This window comes from Coccinella septempunctata, chromosome 6 (genome assembly GCF_907165205.1).
Source record: "Coccinella septempunctata chromosome 6, icCocSept1.1, whole genome shotgun sequence".
NCBI classification, from domain to species: domain Eukaryota; kingdom Metazoa; phylum Arthropoda; class Insecta; order Coleoptera; family Coccinellidae; genus Coccinella; species Coccinella septempunctata.
The window spans coordinates 12,277,819-12,305,601 of NC_058194.1; the positions used below are offsets into that span (position 1 = coordinate 12,277,819).

A 27,783-nucleotide genomic window follows, 5' to 3' on the forward strand; every position below is an offset into this window, starting at 1 on the left:
ACATGACCTCGAAGCATTGTTACAGGGGAAAACCCCTGTAACAATGCTTCGTGTTAGTTGTGATTTCGTGAGGCAGTGGAAGGATCATGCCAATTTCTTTGAGCATCATTCACCAAATATCGATCTTGCCTATCAGTGTAAGAGGAGGTGGTCTTCCACTACTTGATCTACTTACGACAGTGTCGTCTTCTTCGTATCTCTGGATTGTCCGAGTGATTGATGATCCTGAAATACAGAAATACAGAAAAGTTGATTATTGGAGATTGAAATAATAAACAACTTGTTTATTTCAATGCATCGAAGTGTGAATATGTTATACGAGAGGAGAGGAGGACAGACAGTCTTTTGATTCTTAAATATATTCCACAAATTGTTTTTGCAAAATTGAATTTTTTTCAATATCTAAAGGAATATGCTCAGAAATAAGACTTTTTTTCCATTGACGAAATTCAATTTTTGGGAACAATTCCAGTTTTCGAAAAACTATGTGGATCCAAGACTTTCGACCATGTAATCAGACGGAAAATACTCGTCGATATAAATATCAATGAAATGTCATGCTCTGAAAACTCTCGTGCTGCTTGAAGAGTTCTTCCATGCGAAAAAACCACCGATAATCTCCACGAGAGATCATGCGAAATCACTTCAATGCCTGAATGTTGTGAAGATTGTTCTACCGGTACGGTTGAAAATGCCGTTTTGGAAGCTGCAGCAGCAAATTCTTTTATTAGTGTGCGACTAATTGCGTTGCAAAAAAAAATTCCGAAGAGCACGTTATGGAAAGTTCTCCATGAGCAATTAATCTATTCATATCACCAGCAAAAGGTTGAAGCCCTGATATATCCTATGAAGACTTCCCAGAAATATTGAAATTCTGATGTTGGTTGACAGAGCCGCTGCGACCGAATGCTTTCTTCTGTTCACTGACGAAGCTACAATCACGAGAGATGGTTTAGGCAACTTTCATAATATAAACGTTTGGAAAGATGAAATACTAGCGTGTAAGTTTAGAGTAGAACCACCAAGACAAATTTTTCATAAATGTCTGGGTGAAAATTACAAATGACTCATTGCCTTATATGCTGCCGAATTGACAGGATGTTAAGAAATTGGACAACAAATACATGTTTTTTTCACCCTGTAATTAAGCTATCAAAATTTTTATAGTATTTCTCTGGAGAGTGTTTCAATACCAAAGATTTCATCTCTAATTGGGCTTAAAAACAATTTGAATCGATAAAGAATTAAGAAAGTTCTTGGACATCGAGTGGCCGAGTTTTTTTTGCCGGCGATTGTATTCACAACAGCAATAATAAATGCTGAAATGTTCATCTCAATAGATCAGAGGAATTCCGAACATCGAAAGGATTCAGGCACTGTCTTATTTATAGCTTACATAGATGTAGTGATTAAAGAGTGCAAGAAAAATGTGGAGCTATTTTGGGCTACAGAGGGTGAATAGAGCTGGTAGCTTTCCGAGATGTGATAATGAGTGTACAGTATCTGTAAAGGAATCTGGATGTATCTAATGAAGAAATAAACAAAAAGACATTAAAATGAATTGGGAAAAAACCTAAGTAACGATGATTGGAAAGGATAGAGAAAACATAAACATTAGAATCGATAATTTCAAGATAAAACAAGTTTCTTAATGTGTTCAAATATTTAGGAATGGAATTACTGGAGAACAGGCAGTAAATAAAAGAAAAGAAAGAGCTATGAATCTATAAAATCAATGAATTTGGGGATTTATAAGGAGAAAAGAAATTGTCCTTAGAACAGCCTTCATCATTATTATTATTATTTCTATTATCATGGCTACTGATAAGAGTCAGTGAATATAAGTGTTGGTGAGAGGTGAATAAGATAGTCTTTCAGGGAATTCAATATTTTCTACATTTTCTGTCAACAGTCTTGTTCTTCTGTTGGTAATGATATATTTCTTCAATATCAATATCACCTGCAGAGAATTGTTCATGGTAGGTACGGAAAAGGAGAAAAAACAAACTGATTTGCGTGATATTTAACCTTCAATATTCAAGGACACTTGATCATATTAAGCACACGAGAAAATAAAGAGGAAACTCAGCTCACCATTATCACATTAATCGAAACTCCAAAAATATCCTCTTTATTTATCGACTGTGATATAAAGATTGCTATTTATCTTTATGAAATTGAACTCATCTCAATTATTCATAATGAAACTCATATTTTATGAGACATTTTATTTTAAAGCTATCTGTGTAGCTACAGGAATAGGTCACAGTCAATTTAATTCCAATTAGAGTAAATATTGTGGTCAATAGGACGAATATACATAGGTAGGTATACTTATTGGATTGAAATGTAGCAACACACATTCATCATTTGAATGAAGCTGAAATTTTTAACTGCTTTTCAAATGGACATATGATTCTGCCTTTTCGTCATCAAATTGTTATTTGATGATTGAAAATTTTGCGTTTTTTCGAGTTTGTTGTACCTACGTATTAAGACATTCATATATTCATATTTCTGGTTCGATATAGGTACATAAAAATAAATTTTACTTTTATTCCCATTATATGTCCATTTACATAGCTCTAAACATTTTTCAATTTTCACACTTTCATATTGAACAAGTAATACGGTTCTTCTGATACTTTTTCCAGGCATACAATTCACTCTATATTCTTTTTTCATCTCGATGACCCAAAAAGTATTATTATTATTACAAAAGGAAAAAGAGTTCAGACAGTAGACGAGAAAAAGAACCTTACTTCATATAAACATTATCTGAATAATTCAGAAAATAGTTTTGTGCCCACTTAAATCAATAGTACTATTATTCTTCGATATCAAGATTGGCGACCCAAGTCGTATATGTGTGAACCGCTTTAGGTGATGATAAAATGACGCAATGACGACGAATCTATTACAGAGAATGAGTCGCATACCTCTCCATAGATGGCTACGCGGTATAAAAACATATAATTTCATGTAACTCAAAAACTACAATGGTGCTGTCAAAGATTTATACGGCAATAATTGACACTAATGAGGCACTAAATATCTGACATAGTTTCAGAATTAGTGCTTCCAACTTTTCGCTAACTTCACACTTGTTCAAAAAGCATCAGGCAATTACTATAAAACTAAAAATGATATCGCATCCGTTTTAGGGGCACTTATAGGCACTAATTAGGCACTAATTTTTGCAAAAAAAAAATTTCCACGAAATTCCAATATGTTGGTGCTGAGCATGAAGTCAGCACCAAAGGAAATAATTTGGATATTATGAAAACCGTTCATTTTTTTTCCATTGGTTTCAAAAACACTAATAGGCACTAATTTAGCACTAAATATTAATTTACTAATTTCATGGTTATTTGAAAATAATGGTGCTGAGCGTGAAGTCAGCACCAAGAACTTGAATTATCAATTTCTCAAAAACTACAATGGTGCTGTCAAAGATTCATACGGCACTAATAGGCACTAATTAGGCACTAAATATTTGACATCGTTTCAGAATTAGTGCTTATAACTTTTCGCCAACTTCACGGACCCCCCTATATCGAATGCGTAGAGTCGCCTTGATGAGTGAGGTTCGAATACGCGAAATAAACTCTGAACTTCTTTATATTAATCATTCATAAAACCATTTCAGCATAGAAAATATCTTTCCTCATAAATTGAACGTATTTTCAAAATCCATGAAATGCCTACGATACTCGATACATATTTCCAAGAATTTGATTGAAAGTAGAATGAAAATATATTGAAAACTAAGGAAGTATTTAAAACTCGGTTGGGAGTTCTTTGATCTTCCACTCCTATTATGCTCTTCTATTAACAAATTCCGAGTCAGATTTACAGTTTCCACCATTCTTGATACAACAAGTGTTTCTGTGCTGTTTAAAACACCATAGATCCAATCGTGAAATGCAGAAATATTTGTGAATACACCTGGCATATTCAACTGAGCACAGCCCAACCCAAATGAAGTGATTCCATACTGAACGCCATTACAAATCAAGGGCCCACCAGAATCTCCGACACAAGTATCTTTGTCTTCGTTTGTGATGACACATAATTTGGTTGAATCAAATAAGCTGAAAATGGAATGAATACCCATTATTATTATCTCATTAGTAGGACATTTTAATGGACGAAGCTTCCATTTAACAGTTGACAAAAGAGAAAAAGGGAAAGCTCTGATACGGGTCAGAGCCTTTTTTTACTTATACAAACACATAATATCCCACGCGGTCACACCTCGATTTTCCCGATCTTTCCGAAACTTCAGATCTGGCCGATTTGCAAAAATTTTTTTTTTAATTATTTTTGATTATCTTGTGATGGAATAACCACTGTTTTACTCATCGGTACTCTTCAAATATCAACGGCATGTCTTATAACACGCGTTCAAAAAATTAATCGTCAAGTAAGCTAAGGATTCTGAAGGGTGCTAATCTGTTATTCTGTTGGTGCGAGTAATTCTGAGCTTCTACTATATACGAGTATACTATTTCCCAGCTAAACTGTAAAGCGAGCGTTCTGCATTGTTGTGGTATTAGAATCGTGAATAAATTATAAATTAATGAAAAGGAGGACGCTCAAAACATTAAGTCAATGAAATTTATATTATTATAAATTATTGTTTTTACCGACCAACGTGCAGAAATTATGTTTTATGAAGTCCTACTTCAGAAATGGGGAGAAAATAGGAGGAGAGTGGAAAGATTCTATTAATAAATGTTACAGCGGTTTCAGGATTGGATATCCCAAAGATATAATCAATCTTTCCAAAATAATCTTTCGTGATGTGTCACACTTCTCAAAAAAAAAATTTATGCAGCTTTAACACTTGGTATGTTGATAATTCAGAATGAAAATAATCGAACAGAGGGTTTTTGATATCCAAAATATCGGCAAGAGGCAATGAGAATTATAACAAAATACATAATTGAACACAGAACCGTTTTCTCAAAAATGACTATAGAACATGATTTCGGTCGTTATTTTCTCTTTTTGAGCTAGTGTACCATGCGAAGTGAAAATTAAATTCAGTTCAATGATAATAATAATAATAAATAAATTGAAGAACAGATGAATGTGGGTGATTCATCAAGAATATGGAGAAGAAGTCCTTTTTTTCCCACAATCTTTATTTAATGAGGACTAGTTTCGAGACCTTCAAAATGATCCAATTTTCAAGCCAAATCTACAAGTAACATCAAATCAAAACACAAGGATTATGAATTAAGGTAAAGAACACTTACATACAAGCTACAATGGTCAGGTAATCAAAAACAAATCTTGCTTCATATAATTAAAGGAAAAAACCTCAATTTCAGAGCAACTAGGCAGATAGTATAATAAGAATAACAAGATGGACGAAAAATACAATTCACAATAACAATCTTGAATTTAAACAATGAATAGACATCTAATTGAAAAACAAAATAACAAGATAGCTCATGACAGGAATATGTTTTTACAGAGCAACGAGAGACAAAGGAATCTACCACTAATAACACAAATAAAAAAATAAAAAAAAATTCATATGAAATTTAACAATCGGCTCGCAAGTAATAGGTCGGTTCAAAGTAATGAGGAATACACAGGAGTGAAATCATAACCAATTTATTTATTTAAAATATTTTTCACACTTTTATAAGACCTTAAGATCTCAAAATGATATAATTATAATCAATGTGGTCAATGTATGGTTAAAATCAAAAAGATGCTTAGCAAAATGAGAAAAGCCTGCCGACCCCGAATTAGTACACCTTAAATGTTCTTTTAAACGAATTTTAAAACTTCTGAAAGTTCGCTCTATACAAAGTGCATCACAAGAATTGCATGAGAGTTGGTAGACACCTCTACGATCCACAGGTTCAACTATATCATTTTTATTCAATAATCTATTGTTCAAGGTGTTGTTAGTTTTCAAGGATATATTTACAAAAGGTCTGAAAATATTGGCTATTCAATAAGAAAATTTATTGATGAACATTAGACATCTATATGGGTTATCAATGCCTGTTGGCATTTAAATTGTCGCATTTTCTTGTTTATATACATGAACTCTAGTGATTTTGAGGATATAATAAAAGCTCATAAATTCAATGAATTCCTCTCTGAATTACAATTGATATTTTCTGAAATACAGTTGATGGTTTCTGAAATAAATGCGACTAAACTGAATTTAAAATGACCATTTCTGAAATTGAATTGACTAATCTGAATTACATTTGATGTTTTCTGAAATGAACGTGACTAATCTGAAATACAATTGATGTTTTCTCAATTTCAATTGATTATTTCTGAATTACGACTGGAAATGGTGTAGCACAATCATCTTCTTGCTCGTTTTCGAATTTCGCATTCGTGTTGGAATAGAAGCCCATTCTGCAACTTGTTTTAGAATATACTATTATGTAAAGGGTGTTTCAAATTAGGCGGATTTTTTTTAAGAATATAAATAAAACACATAATTTGCATTCATTTTCAAAAACTTCTTATTGGTGATTGAAATATCAGTTATGACATTTATATATGAAACATAATATCTGCCAAATAGCCTCCTCTTGCAGCTCTACAGACGTCTACTCTTTTGTTGAAATTTTCAATGACATTTTGGCATAATTGAGGAACTATCTCACTAATGACACGAATATTTTCATCCTTTAGTTCAGGAATCGATTGTGGATTATTCTAATAGATCTGGCTTCTCACATAACCCCAAAGAAAATAGTCCAACGGCATCAAATCACATGACCTTGGTGGCCAATTGACATCACCGTTTCTGAAGATTATTCATCCAGCAAATTTTTGTCTCAATAAATCAATTGTGTCATTTGCAAAGTGAGGTGTAGCACCATCCTGTTGAAACCAAATGTCCTTATTAATTCAGTCCACAAAAATTCGATTATCATCCTACGGTATCGATCACCATTGATAGTTACAGCTTCACCAGCAGCATTTTCAAAGAAGTAAGGTCCAATTACACCACCTGACCATAATGCACAACAAACAGTGACTCGTTTAGGATGCATAGGTTTCTCATGAATGATTCGTCGCAGATATGACAATTTTGTGTATTAACAAAGCCAGGAAGTTGAAAATGTGCCGCATCGGAAAACTTTATTTTTTGAGAAATATCAGCTGGTTGTTCATTGATGAAATTGACAAATGAACGACGTTTTAAATGATCTAATGACTTTAGATCCTGTGTTATTTGAACTTTATATGCCTTCAGAGCTGAATCCTTATGTAAAATACGCCATGTTGTGGACCCACTAAGTCCAACTTGTTGTAAACGTCGTCTAATGGACATTTCAGGGTCTCCAGCAACACTTTCACGAATCAAATCAATACTTTCTTGTGAACGACTACTTTCTTGATCTTCCACCGAAACGGTCAACAATTTTAACGCGTTGTTTTATCATGTACGAAGCCATTTTTATAAATGCAATACATTACACTTTTTGATTGTCAAAAAACCCAGACGAATTCAGAGCGCCAACTATATTTTATTTATCCTTAAGACCACGCAATTTGAAACACCCTTTATGTATTATTCTAATATCGTGAAAAATGCGTAAGTATTATTTAGATAATATGTGAGAGATTCTCATCTGACATAACCTTGGATAATATTCGACTGTTTTTTACTTTCTGAAATACAAATGATTGATTCTGATTTACAATTGATGGTTTCTGAAATCAAATTGACTAATCTGAATAACATTTGATGTAAATATAAGTACCTATGTATAGAAACATGCAAAATTGGTTACCCTCATTATAAGAGCTTGTTTCCAAGAACATTTTACATCACAATATACTTTTATATGTCCTATAATCAATATTTAACCCATTATTATACGGAATATATAAGTATGTCGTAGATCATTTCTGCTATACGTCAATCATGAACCGTTACAAAGAAAATGACCAGGTACGCTTGGGCGCAAGGGCGGTCCTAGACTGATTTTCTGGGGGGGGTAGTAATTGAAAGAACAATTGAAATTTCAAATTAAGACTTCAAATAACACCCTGTAGGTATCTTTAGTTGGCATTTGCAGTACCATATTTTTTTTCTCTAAATTGTACAGTGCATACTATTTTGGGTGAGACAGCCAGGGTTTCTCGCTTGTTATTCAAGATAGAGCCTTGCGATTTTCACGTTTCTGTCCTACTTTTTTGTGAAATTCTGCGTAAAATCCAGTGGCGTACTCAATTTTTGTTTTCGGGGTATGGTTTTGAAGATACGACACAAACCTATATTTTTTTCAATGGAAAACCCTGTATTTCATTACTTCGTTGAATTCGTTATTTTTTTCCCTTCAAAATTATGTATAACATTATATAGGTAGGATGTTCAGAAATGCTAAAAAACAATAAAACATCACATAATGATGATTTTCTGTTGGTGAGCCATGAATTTTCCAAGTTTCAATAAAAGGATTATTACTTTTGATTATTAAGAGTAGTATTTCATGTATGATACAAACATCCTCTTTGTTATTATGGCTACTATACATTTGGAAACATTGTTTAATCAAGTAGGCATCGAAGAGAAAAAAACAAATCTGATCTAGCTGTCATCGCTATGAATTGTTATTGTGTTTAGACACAACAGTCCCGAAGAATTTCGTGCATCAACAGAGAAATTACAAAACAGCCTTTTTATAATATTAAATGCACTTAGGCATTGTATAAAGACCTATAAAGTATAAAGTCTTTATACCACGTATTGAAAAGGTTTGTCAATTGTGTATTAGGCAAAACGGACAGCAATTTGAACAGTTTAATTAGTAAAATACTCGGTAAAATATTATGCAATGTTGAAAATTTGTATCAATACCAAATATTTTATTTGTATTTCTTGTCTATCTAATTTGCATTATGAATTTTTGTATTATTTATGTGCTGCTTCTAGGTAGGTACTGTTACGAACCGCTGAATTCAAATTTTATTTATATATTATTTTGTTAAAATCCATCAACACAATCGCAACTTATAAAAAGCAAATTATTTCAATTAGTCTATTCAAGGAGTGACTTTTCTGAAAACTATTCTTGACTGACAACTCCCTATTATTTTTATTATGTTTCCATGCCATCAAAAATTTCCTAGCATAGCATCTATGATGAATAAATTTCTTATAAATTAACTAAAATTCCTTCTAATTCCTAGTACTCATTGGAAAAACTAAACTAAACAATAATATATTGGGGAAACGCAAACCATAACAGTACCTTTGTTTTGTTTTTCGTGTTAGTGATGAGTGTATTATCTTTGTTTGCCATCTAATTGATTCTTCTTCTCTAAAATCATCATTATGTGATGTTTTAGTGTTTTTCAGCATTTCTGAATTCAACGAAGTAATAAAGTACAGGGTGTTCCATTGAAGAAAATATAAGTTTGTGTCGTATCTTCAAAACCATACCCCGAAAAAGAAAATTGAGGACGACACTGTATTCTACGCAAAATTTTGTATCAGACGTAGTTTTCAGCTCAGCATTATTTCTCAAAACTTCGGAGATAAAGCAGGGATACGAAAAGTATCAATTTCCAACATCGCCCTGTATCTCATAAACGGAAACAGTTATGCAAAATCTGATTAGGATAACTTGAGTTTCACAAAAAAGTTCTATCTTAAATAACAAGCGAGAAACCTGGCTGTCTCAGCCAGGATGAGTCGCACTGTAAAGGAATCTGTCCTTTTCATTTCATCCTAATATTGTTTTCTTAGTTTTTCAATTCAAAAAATCGTATTCGTTATGGGCTCTGGGGGGGGTAATTACCCCCTTTACCCCCCCCGTAGGACCGCCCATGCTTGGGCGTTGAAATCATGTCAGCTCCAGAGGTTAGAAACGAAATGAAGCTACGATAAACTTTCATGGATCTTGCCGACCAATTTTATATTGATCCATTATTGAATAAATTTTGTTTTCAGCTTGTTGAGAAAGGTTCATCGAACACATTTCAACAGAAATTAATCTTAAGAAATTCGATACAATATCGAAAAACAAGCGAGAAGTTCGCGGCATTTTTATTCCCATAAGAAATGCATAGGGAATTCAGCGACTAGATCCACGATTGGATTGCGATTGAAAATTTCTCTCATACCTTTCCAATCTGGTCTATACAAAGAAATCAAATGTTTTGGCTAGTATTATCTAGGGATTATGAACCTGTATTTATTTTATTGAAGAACCTCACTAGTATTATTCACTTAAATCTGTTCGAAGAAATAATAAGAGCAAGTTTAGAGAATCAACTCGATGAGAATGACAATACGCTTTTACAAGAAGACGTCAGAAGACTGCACCAAGGTACAGATTGAATATAGAGGTATCAAAATCATATGTTACGCCGATTATGCCGTTATAATATCAGAAAATAAAGACGATTTTCAAAGGCTTTTATACGCATTCCACACCATAAGTAAACAATTTCAATATGGAAATATCGAAAAAACAAAACCAATCGTAATAAGCGATGATCCTTCGAGATGCAAGCTGGTGTTGGACGACAAACCAATAGAGCAAGTAATTATCTTTAATTACCTAGAAGTCTATATATCCGTTAATCAAGACAGAACACTTCTTCTTTTTTTTTTCCCTTCCTCTTGTTTTAGTCTCTCAGCCTGTTTTTTCCAACTCAATCATGCGATTCGTTAGATGTAGAGATTAAGGACTCTTTTCATCTTTTAGGTGGTCTACCCATGGGTCTACCATGGGTCCCCTGGTGGTGAGATTCTCGCTATTCTGTTGAGTGCTCGCTCCATGTTCTTCTACGCTTCCTTTCCCATCTTACTATGTCTTGCACCCCATGTTCCTCACGTACTGTCGAATTACGAATGCGATCTCCCAATGTATATCCCGATACTCTTGTCAGTGTTCTCATCACGGCAGTTCGTAGAATTGATTTCGTTTTACTATTGTCAGCTCTCGTCTCTATTGTGTATGTCATGACTGGCCGAATGCAGGTCTTGTAGATTCTTCCTTTTCGTTCTTGCTTATATATTTGTTGTTCCATATTATATCCGCCAAGCTTCCTGAAATTCTATTCGCCTTGTTCACTTGGCTTCTTACTTCACGTGCTCTGTCTTGATTTGCAGATATATCGACTCATAGGTAATTGAAGACCATGACTTGCCCTATTGGTTTTTCGTCCACCACCAGCTTGCATCTTAATGGTTCTTGCTTATTGTTGTTATTTTTTCGATGGATATTCTCATGTTGAATCGTTTACTTATAGTGTGGAATGCGTAAAAAAGCCTTTGTATATCATCTTCATTTTCTGATATTGAAACAGCGTCATCGGCGTAACATATAATTCTGATTTCCCCTACATTCAATCTGTATCCTGGTGCTGCTCTTTTGACGTATTCAATTATTTAATCCATAACTAAGTTGAACAAAAGCGGACTTAAAGAGTCCCCTTGACGTAAACCTGACGTTATCGGAACATCCTCGCTTAGGTTGTGGTTTACCGAGATTTGTGTTGTTGTGATGGAGTTATGGTCTTCAACTATATGTATTATATTATTTGGGATACCTTTGTTTTGCATTATTTGCAGAAGATCATCCAGCCTCTATCAAAGGCCTTAGTAAGGTCTATGATACACATAAATGCCAGCTTAGCATATTCAATTGATTTCTCCAATATCTGTCTGCTGACAAAAACGGCGTCCACCGTCGATCTATTCTTCCGGAAACCCTGCTGTTTTTCTGAATTGCTACAGTATTCAATCAATATACCCTCCGTAAATTTGGTGAATAATTTTATAGTCGAATTAAATAGGGATATTCGTCTATAGTTTTCTGTATTTTTCCTGTCCCCCTTTTTGAATATAGGTATCGGTTTACTTCTCTTCCAATCTCGAGGCATCTTCTGCTCTTTAATTATTTCGTAGAAATAGTTTTGTCAGCTCTTCGCACACCTGATTAAGTCATTTGGAATATTGTCAGGGCCTGGGGCTTTTCTCTTTTTCAAGTTAGCCATCGCTTCCTTAACCATCTGGGGACTTATTATTTCATCCATGTATTCTTTATGATCAGGTTCATTTTCGGGTAAGTGATTGGGCTCTGATGGGCCCAAAAATCACCCCCATAAATATTGACATTCAATTAGGAAATAGCCTGTTTAGGTACACGATATAGTAAGATGGGGATGCCTGCGCAGAAAAGTCTGGAGCGAGCACGTGGAAAGAATGACGCATAATAAGGAGAATCAGACCTGATGAAATCCCAGAAACCAGGAGACCCAGGGTAGGTAGACCATCTAAATATGAGGAGAGTCTTGGATTTCAGCATCTAATGAAATGAATGATTGAGTTTCACTTTCAACTAAGTGGAGCCCATCCTCATTACTTCCATCCGTGAAGCAATGGCTCACTGTTGAGTTCCAAGAGAAATGATAGATTGGTAGAAAAGGGCCACTTGACTGGCTACTCAAAATTTTTTTTTTATATTTCATATTGTTCAAGGAGGGTTAATTTAAAGTAATTATTCTCAGCATGTAAAATTTCTAGGTTGTTGAAATCTGTTCTATGATTATGTTCCATAAGGTGTTCTCCAAGAGATTAATGAGGTCTATTTTTCTGGTGTTCGTTAAATCTTTTCTTTATGTTTCGGGTTGTCATACCTATATAAAAGGATTCGGACATTTCATTTCAACACCTTTTTATGTGAGTTTAAATCACAAACTGTCTACAACTCTAAGAAAATATAATTTTCACATCACTAATAAGCGACATAAAACCCTAGAGAATATGTTGGTTAACTGCAAGGCTTAATCTGACAAAGAAAATATAAGATTTCATGTGCGGATTGCGAATCCTTTTATATAGGTATGAGAACCCGAAACATGAAGAAAATATTTAACGAACACCAGAAAAATAGACCTCATTCATCTCTTGGAGAACACCTTATGGAACATAATCATAGAACAGATTTCAACAACCTAGAAATTTTACATGCTGAGAATAATTACTTTAAATTAACCCTCCTTGAACAATATAAAATATTAAAGAAGAAAAACAGTAATTGTCTTTTAAACAAGACCATAGATTTCAGTACATCCAAAAATATCTTCAAGCTTATATCTTCAGCTGGCCTGATGATGGTTTTTTGAAAACCGAAATCGATCGCCTACAGAGTAAAATAAAGTTTTTTAACTAGACATAGTGTGTTTCTCATTCTCGATCACATTAATTGTTGACACACTCCTGGAAGAATTCATTCACAAAAAAAAAAAAATTAAAATAGGTTATATTTCTGTCTACAAAATAATGGACAACATTCTGAAAATCTTTTATAGTAAAAAATTTTTCAGTATTTTCATGTTTCATTACAATTCTTGTTACGTTAAATCTTCGACTTAAAACAAGTTGTCACTTAACACCCTTTTCCATTTGCGATTTTAGGAAGTGCTGTCATAACGCTCACAAGATTGATACGAGTTTAAACGAAATTCACCGGAACCAAACGTAAAATGTCCCCTTGCTAACCAGATTTTACCTTTTTGTGCATTTTTTCGGATTCAGCTTGGGGGTCGAGATATAAAAATCGGTACCTTTCCAAATTAACCCACTGTATATTGAAACATTAGATCGAAAGAATTTTTTTTGTCCAGAGAACCGCGTTGGTGAGGGTGTTATCTCCATCTGTTTATGTGTTTGTTTCTTAAAAATATTTTGGGATATTTGCTTAGTGAAAATAGCACGATAAATATCCGATACCATAAAAGAGATCTGAAGCCATGATTGACGATCTGCATTATTCGGAGATGAATTTGAGCTCGCTGCGAAACTAGGTGATTAACATCATTCTAGTTCTCGAAGCAACTCTTCTTCACACAAATTACACAAAATATTCTGTGGTAGGTACTCACTGAGGTGCTGGGGAGAAAAAGCTCTCACATGTACTGTGTAAAGAAGGATGCAAGTCCACTTGCTGTAAAGTATTTTTTCCTTGAATGGCTGAACTATGGCCTTTCTCTGGGACTTCCGTACTCCCCCACCCGATGGCCGTACAAAAATCGTGAGATTCAAACGGTGAATGTACCTTGGAGAATATCTCAGCTACTTGAGTGTATTTTGTCCATTCAAGAAGACCAAAAATTTCGAGTAAAGCAATATCGTTGCTCATTCTTGTATGGTTATAGCCAGAATGGACATATATCTTCTTCACATCATGAAACTGGCATTCTCCGAGATCGAGAACGGTTTGTCCTGCCACTATGTTGAACTCCAATGGATCTTGAACGTTCCAAGTAAGGTCAATTGGATGGACATGAACGACACAATGAGCAGCGGTAAGTATGAACGATTTAGTGAGAATAGTACCGCCACAAATGTGATTCGATCTCATCTGTAACGATATCATGAATGGGAAATCTTTGATAGAAGCGTCAGTTCCACCTATGATTCTGAAGTCCATCGGGTGTTCTAGTTCGTTACGCCTTTTTTCTCTTCTTGATTCAGCACATGAGAAAAATGTTATTAGCAATAAAACGAATGCTGCTATTATTTTCTTGGTATGAATGTTCATATCCATTTTGTTTTCAACTTTGAAACAGAGATATATCATTGATGGTGGTTTAAATCATCTGTTCACTTTTTGGACAGTTACTTGTCAAAGTACATTTTGAAATTGATTTTGTCATTCTCAAACACTAAAAAAGTGGTCGCTGTTTCTCATTATAACAAAAATCATATTGTTCTCCTGGAACAATTTTTTTACGCAGAATGCCAGACAATAACTTATTGCATCTCCCAATAAAACGTCTAAGACATACGAAATTCTCCATCGGAATTTTTATGCTGCTTCCAAATTTAATCAAGTACAAGGGCCCATTTCCTAAACCAGTACACTCCTTCCATATATAGAGTTGGTAAAGCAAGAAGAATTCTTTTATTCGAAAAGAAAGATCTGCTTCGAGATTGAATTCCCAAAGAACTATTTCGAGCGAGTATTTTACATAGATTTGAATATTTTTCCGCTTATGCAGTCATTCCTTCTCATATTCTCGAGGCGATCTCATTGAAGTTTATGTTTGTAACAAAATTTCATATGTCTTCTGTGTACCGCAGCTGTTGCTTGGCAACTGAATAGTTTGCCATTTGAGTGAAGTGCAGTGAGGTCATGTACATAGATAACCTCATCATGTATTTCCAGTAACAAGTTCATAACAGACAATTTTTCTATGAAGAAGTTTATAAGAGAATATTTTAAATTTTAAGGGCCGGTTGTTTATTCGTGGTTTAACTCATTGATTATCTAACCAATGCTTAACTGTAACTATGGTTTGAGATGGGTTATGCGTTTTCCATAAAGAAAATACCCATAGATTTCAAAACTATTAGTTAACTAGTCGATTCATAGATTTGTTGTTGTTATGGGTCACATAAGTGTTCTGTGTTGGCCACACTGATTTTGAAAAATGAATTTAGACAATTTAATGAAAGCAAAGATTATAGAGTAGAAAGATGGGAAACGGGGCGACTAAAGCGATTTGAGCGCCATCTGTGTGTCAAGCGTGTTTTTAAGACGCTAGAACTGGTTAAAATATTAATTTGAATGCCATTTGCAGAAACATATGAAATTTTGTAAGATTTCAGACGTTAATTTTGATCAAAGAGGTTTTGAATGTTTCGGTTCTCATTCCGTTTTTGTTTATCTAGCTCGTTCTAGTTGCTGATTTAGTGATTAAGTTTTTCACTCAACTAAGGAAAACGGAAGCGTACCTAAGTATCAAAAGTCTTAACATGTGAATCGGCCATTCATTGATTCTAATTTTCAGTGCTCTGAAGTGGATAAAATTCTCAGGGTTTGAAGACAATTACTTCAGCAAACACTACTAACAACACCATGTGCAATGAACATTTTACTGCAGGACAATTGAGAACTGTTCATCGACGTAAATTATTGTATGCAGAATGCATCCCTTGCATGAACGGCCTGTATTAAGGGGAAATTATGATCTGTATAGGTCCATTTAATGATTTTCAATTGCTACTCTTTCAATTTATTCAGAAATGCAGAGGTTTTATTGATTTCCATTTGGGAACCGAGTTACTGTCAAATTGTTTACAAAAGTAGAGTTCCAGAATTACATCTCGGAGGAAAGAGATCCAGCAGACTTTGCTCTGATTCGTAGATAGACGTAGATCTACGCTCTGATTGGACGGTATTGACGTAACAGATTGAAAAGATGGAAAAGATGCGATTCTGGAACGAGGCAAAAGTCAAAGTTTTATGAAACCTTCTGTGAGTGTTTTGTTCATTCATTAATCAATTTGTATATTGTGTTATAAAGAGACCATATCATAAGGAAATCATAAAAAAAGCACCAAGAAACTATACTGACATACAGGTCTTGCATATGTCTGTAAGGTTCTTTTTTAAGTGTGGTTCTGAAAATTCTTCAAATAATACCTACATATGTAAGTAAATAGAATATGTATGCTATGATGGTATATTGAATATTGATTCATATTAATTTCTGATATATGTATATTTTACAAATTCAACTAAGTTCGTTAATTCAGAACAACCTAATGTACAGAAATAACACCTTCGACGTATAGCAGATCACCATATGCATTAGTGTGCTAGTTAAAGCTTCATTTATTGCCCACAATTTCAATTTTTGTAAATTTTTTATGAATTGCAAATAAACATATAGCACATCCAACAGCGTTTTTCGTTTATATCAATTGATTCCAAACAATGTTTAGATGAAATCTAACATCCTGATCACAAAACAAAACCATACTTTTGTTTTGTCGCTCAGGATGTTTGTTTTCTGATAGAAACAAAGTCGATATTGACATTTAATGCAAGGAATAGAATTCGAATTTCGCGCTCCTCAATTAAAAAACAGAAAAGTGTTATCAAAATGTTTTCCTGTATTGACAGGGCGTTTTTAGCGCCATCTCATTGTCACGCGTGTTTTCACTGGCCAAAATGTAGTCGGTTTTTAGTACTAGCGATATGAGGGCGTTTCCTATCTTTCTACTCTATAATCTTTGCTAGCGATATGAGGGCATTTCCTATCTTTCTACTCTATAATCTTTAGATGAAAGGTCGCTATTTCTATGACCATTCTTCAACGAATTCAAAATTTAAAATTTGAAAATCATTTTCGTGTTGAGATAGTTTATATGAGTGACGGCGATAAATCATAATCAGAAAAATGGAGATGGAAAAAAAGAAAGAGATGTGCAAATTTCACGCAGGAAGAAAATCAAATATTAGTAGGTATCTCTTGCCACACAAATTCATCAGCATCTGGAAGCGGGCTTTTTGATTTATTCGCTAAGTTTTGAAGAATTGCAGTTGAAACTACAATGGTTTCACATCCTTTCATATTCACTGGCAAGCCTAATGCTAATTAGCCTTTAAGTACCGACGTAGGTACTATTTTCATTCCTTATAATTGTTCGCAAATGAGTTTGCGACCAACTTCAGATGATTTATTGATATTGAGCAACTGAACAGGTGAAAATGCTCTTACCTAACCCAACTGGCTTAAATCGAGATGAATCTCCACTGGTCTGGTAGCAGAAAGGGAGCTCCTAAGGGAAGGGAAACACGGAACCAACCCTCCTTCTGTACTTAGCTTCGTGGCACGATATAGGCTGATCAAGGACACACGGCCTTTCACTCAAAGTTGCTCAATATCACTTTGGTTCACTCAATATAGAGATGATATATATATGGTGCGATAATTTCGGCGATATATAAGAAGATAGAATAGAAGAATTTAGGCTTTTGCGAGATCGATTTCGGCGTGTCCGGCGATGATACGAATTGATTGTCGTGACTGACAGACGACAAAGTTTTTCTTTCGTCGGCGCCTGACAAACCGAGGTCAGGCAACCCAACTCACGATCGTCCATGCCGCCCGCCTTGAAGTCTCCTTCAGTAAGATGAATCGAAAGAAGTGAACAAACGAAAGAAGCCAGCAATCTACTGAGTTGGAAGAGGACACAATTTAACGACTGGTCGTCAAATTGTCCCAGAAGCAGTAGCAACATCTGCTACTCGAGTGGTGGAATCAGCCCCTGGAAAAACAGACGATATGCGGCCTATTGACCACTTAAAAGGAGGAAGATTATCATCTCGAATGATGACAACGGTACCTGGAAGGATGGGAGTAGATGGATGCAACCACTTGTTACGTTGTTGCAAGGTATGCAAGTACTCCTTACGCCAACGCTTCCAGAAGTCCTGCTGAAATCTTTGGACTAGTTGCCAATGAGACAGACGGTTTACAGACACGGAACTGACATCTTTATCAGGAGGAGCGGTGAGAGAGCGGAACACCTGAAAATGCCCTGGTGTGAGGGCCTCAAAATCAAAAGGGTCAGACGATGGGAGATACAGAGGACGAGAGTTGAGGATTGTCTCAACCTGAGTGCAGACGGTGAGGAACTCCTCGTAAGTGAGTTTTTGCTCCCCGATAACGCGAGTGAGATGCTGCTTAGCAGACTTGACAGCGGCTTCCCAAAGGCCGCCAAAGTGAGGACTGGAAGGTGGTATGAATCGCCAGTCAGTTCCGGAAGACGAGGCTGCATCACAAAGACTTTGCAGATGTTGCGGAGTAGACAATAAGCGGCCAAGGTCACGAGGGTAGTTATGTGCACCCACGAGGTTGGTCCCGTTATCGGAAAAGATAACGTAAGGATGACCTTGGCGTGCAAAGAAGCGACGATAAGCTGCAATGAAAGCTGGGGTGGACAGCTCAGATGCCAATTCTAGGTGAACCGCTTTGGTGGTGAAACAGATGAAGACAACTAGATATGCCTTGGTGCTAACGGCTCCACGCAGTCGTGCACTCGTTACATAAAATGGGCCTGTGTAGTCAACGCCAGTGGTGAGAAAAGCCGCAGCAGAGGATAGCCGCTCAGGTGGAAGATTACCCATTGGTTGAATTAGAGGACGGGGTTTGCAGGAAAAGCATCTATTGCACTTGCGCAGATGATTACGCACCACATTACGACCGTCCAAAATCCAATAACGTCGGCGAATGAACGAGTGAGTAGCGAGAGCACCGGCGTGCAGAAGACGAAGATGGGCATCATCGATGATCAGACGAGTGAGATGATCATTCTTTGGCAGAAGAACCGGATGTTTGTGTCGATATGGTAATAGAGAGGATGAAAGGCGACCTCCAACACGCAGGAGTCCATGCTCGTCACAAAACAGGTGGAGTTTCATAATGAGCCGATGACGGGAAGACGGTTTCTGAAGCTCAGCTAGCCCCTCGGCAAAATGATCAGATTGGAGTAGACGGGTTAAACAGATCTCGGCCTCCTGGAGCTCAATAGAGGATAGGAAACCTGAGCGAGGTAAAGATGGATTACGAGCATTTAGGATGAAACGGCGACAAAAGGCAGTCACACGCTTGAGACGAAGATACGAGGAGAAACGTTTAATCAAGGTGGGTTCATCTGAGATGGCTGCTAACATGAAAGTGTTATGATGAAGGTTGAAAAAAACGTGACAATTTTCATTTTTATCAGTAAATAATAATAATAATAATAATAATAGTTTATTGATCCTTTTAGACATAACAAGGTATGTATAGAACAAGTCACAGTTGAAAAGTAACTTAAGATATTGCAATCTCAATTTTTTGGAGAAATAAAACACACATTCATCTCAATGATTGACATTCATAAATAAAACGAAAATTTTTCTTTGCTCAATTTTTTCTTTGAAGATTAATAGGTGGAGAAACAGAAAAATGAAAAACATAATGAAAAATCAATTGTTTTCTTGAAAATTGCAGGCATCGAAAAATAATAATTATCAGAGTTTACAGGCATTCATCGCATACAGGTTTACTGCATTGTAGGCACACATGCTTCTCACAAGTGGCACATTTGTATGCAGTCTTCGCTTCAATTTCGAAGGACAGATGTGACAGAGTTTTCTGATTTTTTCTTGAGCATTAATTTCCTCACTCTCCTTTTTTGGTGCGTCTGATCCAAGAAAACTATTTATCGACAAGATCAATTCCCTGGAAAGACGTTTATTTAGAATCCTGCGCTGCATTTGTGGAACGACGAGAGATCTTGCTAGTTGTTTCAAGGAGACAGATCTGTCTACTTTCCAACCAGTTCAATAATATGTCTTCGTGGTCCTTATCTTGAGGCCTTGTTCGATATTTTTTTTGACATGAAGACCTTCATTTTCGTTTAAGGTTGTCCGCTTCATCCCCGAAGTTCCCGGCTTATCCATTTTTATAACTGACCGAAAATAAAGAGGAAAATTGATAAAATCTGAAAGCAGTCGTACACAAATAAAGTAACATAAGTACTGACGAGTGGTCAGCTATACCACGCGCGATCTTATAAAGATCAGAACTCACCAAAATAGCCTCGCTTTTACACCGCCACTTTCTATGAACGCTGCCGAAAGACTGCCCGAGGGGTAGAAAGAATCTCGGAAGTATACGACTTCGCTATCATATGTAACTTTGTAACTAGACTTTTGGAACGCTCAGAATATCTGTCAGACCACACGTCGGTACTTAAAGGTTAGGAATCGACTAAGATGTCTTAAACTCTGGTGTATTCACTGATTCGATTTCGTTTTTAATTTCTTGGGGATATGGGATCAGTTTCGTTTTTCTCACTGTAAGTAGCGCTGTTTAGAATTTGACAGAGCATTTTCAATTGATATTTTAAAATAATTTGAATACTTTCCTACGACTTACGAATATGTTGTATTTATAAGCGATTATTAGTGTGTGAAAATGTATTAGTTTCGAGAAAGGGTGTAAAACATTCATTTATTCAACATGTCGTTCAGTAAATTCAGTTTTCTGTATGGACAATCAAGAACTATTATAGCTAAGAATTCGGTGTTTGTTGGAATTTAAGGCAGAACCAAATCAGATGAACGAACATTCGGGACGGATATATCTAAGTTTTATGGCAACCTCAGCAATATTTCAAAGAAACTGTATTGGAAATACGTAATGTAAATTGTGAGCATGTATTGAGAATCAGAAATACATATCTCTATTCGATATGTTCTTTAAATATTCTTCCTGAGTAGATATAGTGAAAATTCCCTTTCCGTCAACTGAATATATTGGATATCTGACAAATCAACTGTGTTTTATTAAAATCAAATTGAATTACCCTCCTCATGAATACAATTTGTCAAACAGAAATTACCTTGAAGAAGAGTATTAAATACTTCACAAATGGTCCTTAACAGCTGACAAAATGGGCCAGTTTATATTTTGAACTCGTTGATCGATATTCGATATCAACGAAAAACAAAATAAAACGAGAGAGTATCATTCTACTTCCTCTGGTAGAACAAGGATAGAACGAAGCAAATGACATGGTGGCGCCGCCACGAAACTGATCCCATTGAAAACCTTAGAAAACTTTCTGATCAACAACAAGTCAAAAATTGAAAAAGACCAACATAGTGGCATATACAAAATAACATGCTCAGATTGCCCCTGTTTCTATATTGGCATGACGACATGAACCATGAGAAAAAGATTCACTGAACATCAAAAGAACCGACCAAACTCCGCGTTGGGAAACCATTTGATGGAACAACACCATAGGACAACACTGGACAACTTGGAGATATTGCACAAGGGAAATAATTTCGGAAAACTTACATTTCTTGAACAACATGAAATTAACATTCGAGGTTAGAGATTCAAGCAGGGAGGTTATTAATTTTTCCCTAAGTGTTTCCCTATAACTTCTGAGTGTTTTTCGAGGTGTGGTGAGTGTTTTAAAAAACTCAATTGACTTGATATTAAATTTGAGATATTGTTTCTGTTGATCGGGGCAATATAAAAGTAATTACATAAAAGGTTGAAAATGAGTAACCAAGATCCGGGGATATGTCCCCGGATTGCGGATTCAATTACACCAAAGTCTCAAAAAACCTTTGAAAACTTGAGAGATGGTAGTAATCTATCTATCATTATTAAATAATGAAATCCAATTATTAAAAAAAAAGGCCATAGACAATAATGATGAGGAACTGTTATCACAGATCGAATCATTGAGTCAATCAATTACATCTTCAAAAAAAGTTAACAAACAATTCACATAAGCGGTATCCGATAAGGGACCGTTTACTGTATTTGTTCAGGCTAAAGCAGGCAATGTGGGTAGCATTGATCCGCTATCTTTAGGTAAATTGTTCTTTGAAAAAAACGATTTCAATTACAATATCAAAAATATTTCTAGAAAGGGTAGAAATAGAATCGGAATAGATTTTGGTACAGCTAGTGAGGCAAATTCTTTTACCGAACATAATAACTTAAATGACTTTGATGTATTTATCCCATCGAATTTAGTAACAAGTATGGGAGTAATCTCAGATATTGCAACAAATTTCACGGAAGAGGAAATAATAAAATATGCGAGTGCAAATACGGAGATTTTAAATGTTAGGAGATTGAAAAGACGGGTAGTTAGAGACAATAAAGCAGTATACATAGAATCAAAATCATGTGTTATCACTTTTAGAGGAAGAAACCTTCCAAATTACATAACACTTTTTCATAACATAATAAACGTTGAACAATATGTAAGTCCAGTAATACAATGTTACAATTGCTTATGATACGGCCATACTGCGAAGCAGTGTAGAGGAAATAAAAGGTGTAGAAATTGTGGAAACAATCACGATGAAATAGATTGTGAAACAACGGAACCTAGTTGCATTTATTGTATGCAGAACCATTCAGCGGTAGACAGAACGTGTTCGAAATATGGAAGACAGAAAAAGATTAAAGAAGCTATGGCGGTTCACAACTACACATATTACGAAGCAAACAATTTATACAAAAACAATAGAAGAAACTTAGATCTAAGCCTAAGAGAATTTCCAGTTCTACCAAAGGACAACAGAAGTAGAAACCATACAGAATACAACACAAAAATACCGGCAACTATAACCAGACAAACATACTCACAAAAACTCAAAGAGAAAAAGACAAATCTGATCAGGAGAACAACATAAGAAGGATAACCACATACTCACAGAGGAAAAGACCACAACCACAAATACCAGGATATAACCATGAGGAGCATAAGAAATGTATTATAGATACAACACATAAAAAGGGCCAAACAATTCAGGAATGGGAAAGAACCAGAAGACAAACAGAAAATGAAGACAATATTCGGACGGACCATGAACCACTCAAGGAGGGAAAAATATTAAATAGAACAAAGGAGAGCAATTTAAGATTGACATACAAAGAGTGTCAAGATAACATACATCAAGAAGTAACAAACAAAAGCATACATATCCTACAAGACTATAAACTAATTCAAACAGCAGCCTTAGTACATAATCAAGACACAGAAGAAATAGAAAGTTACGATCCAGATTTTGAAATAAACAATAGTTCATTGGATGGAATTTTGTAAAAATGTATTAACACATAATTGTATACTCTCATAAATATACTCTAATACATAAAATATAAAAATACCCCAGCATATATTATATTTTCAATAGAATATTGAATTAATTTAAGTATTTAAAAAAAAAGAAAGAAATGTGAATATAATGACGAAACCAAATTATTAAATCTGTTATAAATAACATAAGGACATAAATGACAAATAACTTATAAAGATAAGAACATAAATAATATCACAGAAATGGCCAATAATCTCAAGATTATGCAATGGAATATTAGATCCTTAAGATCAAATTACAACGATTTGTCCAAATTAATTTCGGAATCCAACCAGGATATAATAATGTTGACAGAGACCCTTCTCAAAGAAGAGAACATTATAAATTTGAAGAAGTTTAGGATGGTAAGACGTGACAGAGAAGACGGTTGGGGAGGAATAGCAGCTCTAATCAAGGACTCAATTGAATTCCAGGTTGTAGAATTAGACGAACATATATTATCAGCAAAATCACAAACCCTAGCTATCAAAGTGGCAAATATCCACATAGTCAATGTTTATAATCCTCCGGACCAAAAATTGAACCTGCACAAGTTAACAACCTTAATAAGTCAATTCGATGGATCTTTTATAATATTAGGCGACTTCAACTCTCAAAGTCCCATGTGGGGTTCGGGCACGTTTAATCACAATGGTAAAGTGGTAGAAAATATGCTAATAAATAACAAAAATATCATCTTGTTAAATGATGGATCACCCACTAGATATACTAAGCCAGGGATTAACAAGAGTGCACCAGATATACCTCTCAGTTCGGAAAACATAGCGAATAAGTGCTCTTGGAGGGTAAATTATGATCCTGGATTGAGTGATCATTTTCCTATAGATATATCCGCAGATACGGATTCAAATTTTACACAACATCAATTTTGGACCACCAGAAAAGTTAATACACGGAAGGCAGACTGGGGTAGATATAGTGATATTATGATATCATATTTGGAGGAATTTACAGTGGATACAATTAACGAGTTTGAAAATATGGTGGAGAAATGCGCTCAGGAGGCTATACCATTAAAAAAAAAGACGAACAACAATAAATATAGAGTAATATGGTGGGACGAAGAACTAAACGAAATGTTAAAAAAGAAAAAGGAAATTTTTCGCAAGTATATGAAAGAATCTACAAGAGAGAATTACATATTGGCAAATCAAATAAGAGCTAAATTAAAAATCACAATGAAAAAAAAAAATGGCAGCGTTTGAAAAATTCAGTGAGAATTTAACATTGAAGGATGGCAAGAAGGCATGGAGGACAATTCACAAATTCGGAAAAAGGAAGAACACACCCGATATCGAACATCCGTCCCACGAAATTTTAGTAGAGTTAATGGAAAAACTAGCCCCCATACAGGATAATACGACAATTATCAGAACCATTGGAAATGACATGGAAACACAACCCTTCAGTATACACGAAGTGAATATGGCTTTAAAAATGAGTAAAGACACAGCGCCTGGCATAAACGCTTTAACGTACCCTATTTATAGAAACCTACCATACCAAGCCAAGCAAAGACTAGTTGATATTGTGAACGAGTTGTTGGAAGACCCAGCTGGAATTCAGGAAATCATGCTAGTTCTGATAATACCCTTTGTTAAACAAGGACGCAATGTCAATGACATAGCAGGAATTAGACCAATAGGCTTGGCACCATGCCTGGTTAAAATCATCGAAACCCTTATTAAAAACAGAGTTGAGAAGAATCTAGAATCTCTATTAGAATCAAACAAATTGATTTTCGGGTTTCGTAGGGGCAAATCTATATATGACAGTCTAATATATATGATCACCCGTTTATATAATTCATTCGCCAGGGGAAAATACACTATAGTTGTGTTTCTGGATATCAAATCTGCGTATGATAATGTGAACACGAACATACTGATAGAAGACATGATACAGGCAAGAATACCAATGAAACTGGTGTTGTTAATAGAAGCAATCCTAAAAGAGAGACAGTTGTATATAAGAGACAATAAACAGGGGAAAATGCTGGGACCATGGAAAACTAGTAAGGGCTTAATACAGGGTTCGAAAATGAGTGCACCATTGTTTAATTTTTACGTGAGGAATATGTCAGAATGTGCGGAGGAAGATGTGGACGTTGGACAGTATGCGGACGATGTATACCTGATGATCACAGGTTCAGATTTGGAATCCATGTATGAAAAGATGCAAAGAACTTTGGATCGGACGAATTCCTGGCTCAGAGACCGACACCTTACATTGTCGACGGAGAAAAGTGCAGCGATGATATTTGCAAAGAAACATATACCAGATTTACCGTGGTTCACAGTTAATAATATACCTATTCGATGGAAAAGAGAATACAAATATCTGGGAGTAACCTTGGATAGGAAACTCACGTGGAAACAACATACAGAGATGATGTGTTCAAAAGCGCTCAGAGGAATCAATCTGATAAGATGTTTGTGCAGAACATGGTGGGGAGCTCATCCAAGAGTACTTCTAACAATATACAAGTCCCTAGTTGAACCATATTTAGATTTTGGAGCAGTTTTGTATGGTGGATGTTCTAAAACGATACTCAACAGTTTGGATAGAATGCAATACACGGCACTGAGAACAATATGTGGACTAATGAGATCAACACCAATCAATGTCCTTTTGGCGGAAAGTGGCGAGTTTCCCCTGGAGAGTAGAAGAATAGAGATGGCACAAAATTTTATATGCAAATCCTTCAGGATACGGAACAACCCAATTTTGGAAGAAATAGAGAGACTAGCACCCTTAAGGGGATTCTGGAACAATAGGTACACACCAGCCATTTTGAAAGCATACCAGAATGTTGCACATGAATCCAAATGGATATACAAATCCAAAATTTTGCCCTTTTGTGAAATAAATTTCACAGAAAATGTCCAGCCAGCAAACTGCGTCGTTCTGCAATTGGAAAGAAATACAACAACACAAATAAAGTTCAAAACCATCAAAGATAAACAATTTTTAGGATACAACTGTATATATACGGACGCTTCTGTGGACCCGCAAAGACATTCAGTTGGCATAGGAGTATATTCGGACACTTTGGACATTAACTATAAGGCCTAACTTCCTGACCATTGGACGATATTTTCAGCAGAGATGATGGCGATCTGTAAGGCCGTACTCTTAATTCTGAAAAGAAAGGTGAAACATGCAGTGATTTTCTCGGATTCGTTAAGTGAGACACTCATGGGGAAATTCATCAATAAAGACAATCAATTGATTCATGTTATTCGATTGAATTTTTTTCAAATTATACAATATAGAAAAATAAGAACACCTATAAAGCAAAACCTAGATCGAAGAGAACTTTGAAATGATGGGTCACTTCACCCATTTTCCCTACTCAAAAACTTAACGGAAATAGCTTCGAATGCTTGAGTTGAAATAAGGTAACTGGAAGCGTTTTAAACAGACCCTTTCCACTGAAAACAGAAAATTTCGGAAGAGAAAGGTTTCGTTAAAACAAATATTTCTACCTAATATTATAAATAAGGGAATGTTTTAGGTGGAGCATTACACTCCAATTTTTCCCGAACAATTGTACAGGCATTCAATTCAGATGTAGGACATTTCGTGTAGTCTGAATAAGTATTCGAAATATGTCCTTAGTATATTTCTTTTGGATATACAGAATATTTTTTGTATTCCATCAAAAACTTTCAATCGACATAACCATTATACGCATTCATGGCATGTGCATAAAAATATGACTAATATTCACTGTTGATAGCTTGTCGATAGCATCCTATTTCACCCGTATATACCTATAGGTTTTGGTCTTCTTTTTACATTAATTAAGGTGTTTAAAAGAAACTCAAGAAGCAAGCTTCAAATGATAAAAATTCTCATTTTCGAATTATTAATGATCCAGCATACTTTTATTCCGAATAACTACAAGAGATGATAGCTGAATCAAATAATTCATGAAAAAAAATTAAATCAAGAACCCGAAAAAAACATTGAACATTGAAGTGGACTCATTAAAAAAGGAAATTGAGGAATGAACATATACTTAATCTGTTCACGAAAATTCCCCCTTTGGTTTTTAATACTTTCTAACTGTGGTTATTTCATGTGCTTTAGTCACTTATAACTCGAAAACAAAAGATAGAGGGATACAATTTGGGCCATTATCCATATTTTGAAGGGACGGAAACGTGCCATCAATTTTTCTACAGCTCTCACGGTTACAGAGCTAGGGAAAAGTGGATACCACGTTTCCACGATTTTCAAGAGATTGTTAATGGCCAAAACCGCATCCCTCTATCTTCTTTTGCTC

The 27,783-nt window shown here is 35.2% G+C and overlaps 2 protein-coding genes across 4 annotated transcripts in view; one reads left to right on the plus strand and one right to left on the minus strand.

The window, feature by feature from the left end:
- The window catches only part of LOC123314933 (suppressor of lurcher protein 1), a 723,759-nt gene that overhangs the window by 254,202 nt on the left and 441,774 nt on the right, over positions 1-27,783 (plus strand). The gene's annotated exons all lie outside the window — the stretch shown is intronic.
- LOC123314934 (chymotrypsin-2-like) lies at positions 3,604-14,625 on the minus strand. 3 transcript variants are annotated; one of them, XM_044900402.1, is made up of 3 exons: positions 14,426-14,625; positions 13,897-14,375; positions 3,604-4,094 (listed from the first exon to the last, which is right to left on the minus strand). In XM_044900402.1, exons 2-3 carry the CDS (start codon positions 14,373-14,375, stop codon positions 3,668-3,670), a joined length of 906 nt encoding a protein of 301 aa, XP_044756337.1. In that variant the 5' UTR covers positions 14,426-14,625; the 3' UTR covers positions 3,604-3,667. The 3 variants fall into 3 exon arrangements, with proteins under 3 accessions (XP_044756337.1, XP_044756336.1, XP_044756339.1); XM_044900401.1 differs by having other exon boundaries at positions 13,897-14,625; XM_044900404.1 differs by having other exon boundaries at positions 3,971-4,094; positions 14,070-14,625.

Coding starts and splice junctions, on each gene's coding strand:
- LOC123314934 (XM_044900401.1), bottom strand. CDS start 14,594: ATGATATATCTCTGTTTCAAAGTTGAAAACAAAATGGATATGAACATT. Junction 4,095..13,896: donor TTTTTCTCCCCAGCACCTCA/GTGAGTACCTAC, acceptor TTCCATTTTCAG/CTTATTTGATTCAACCAAAT.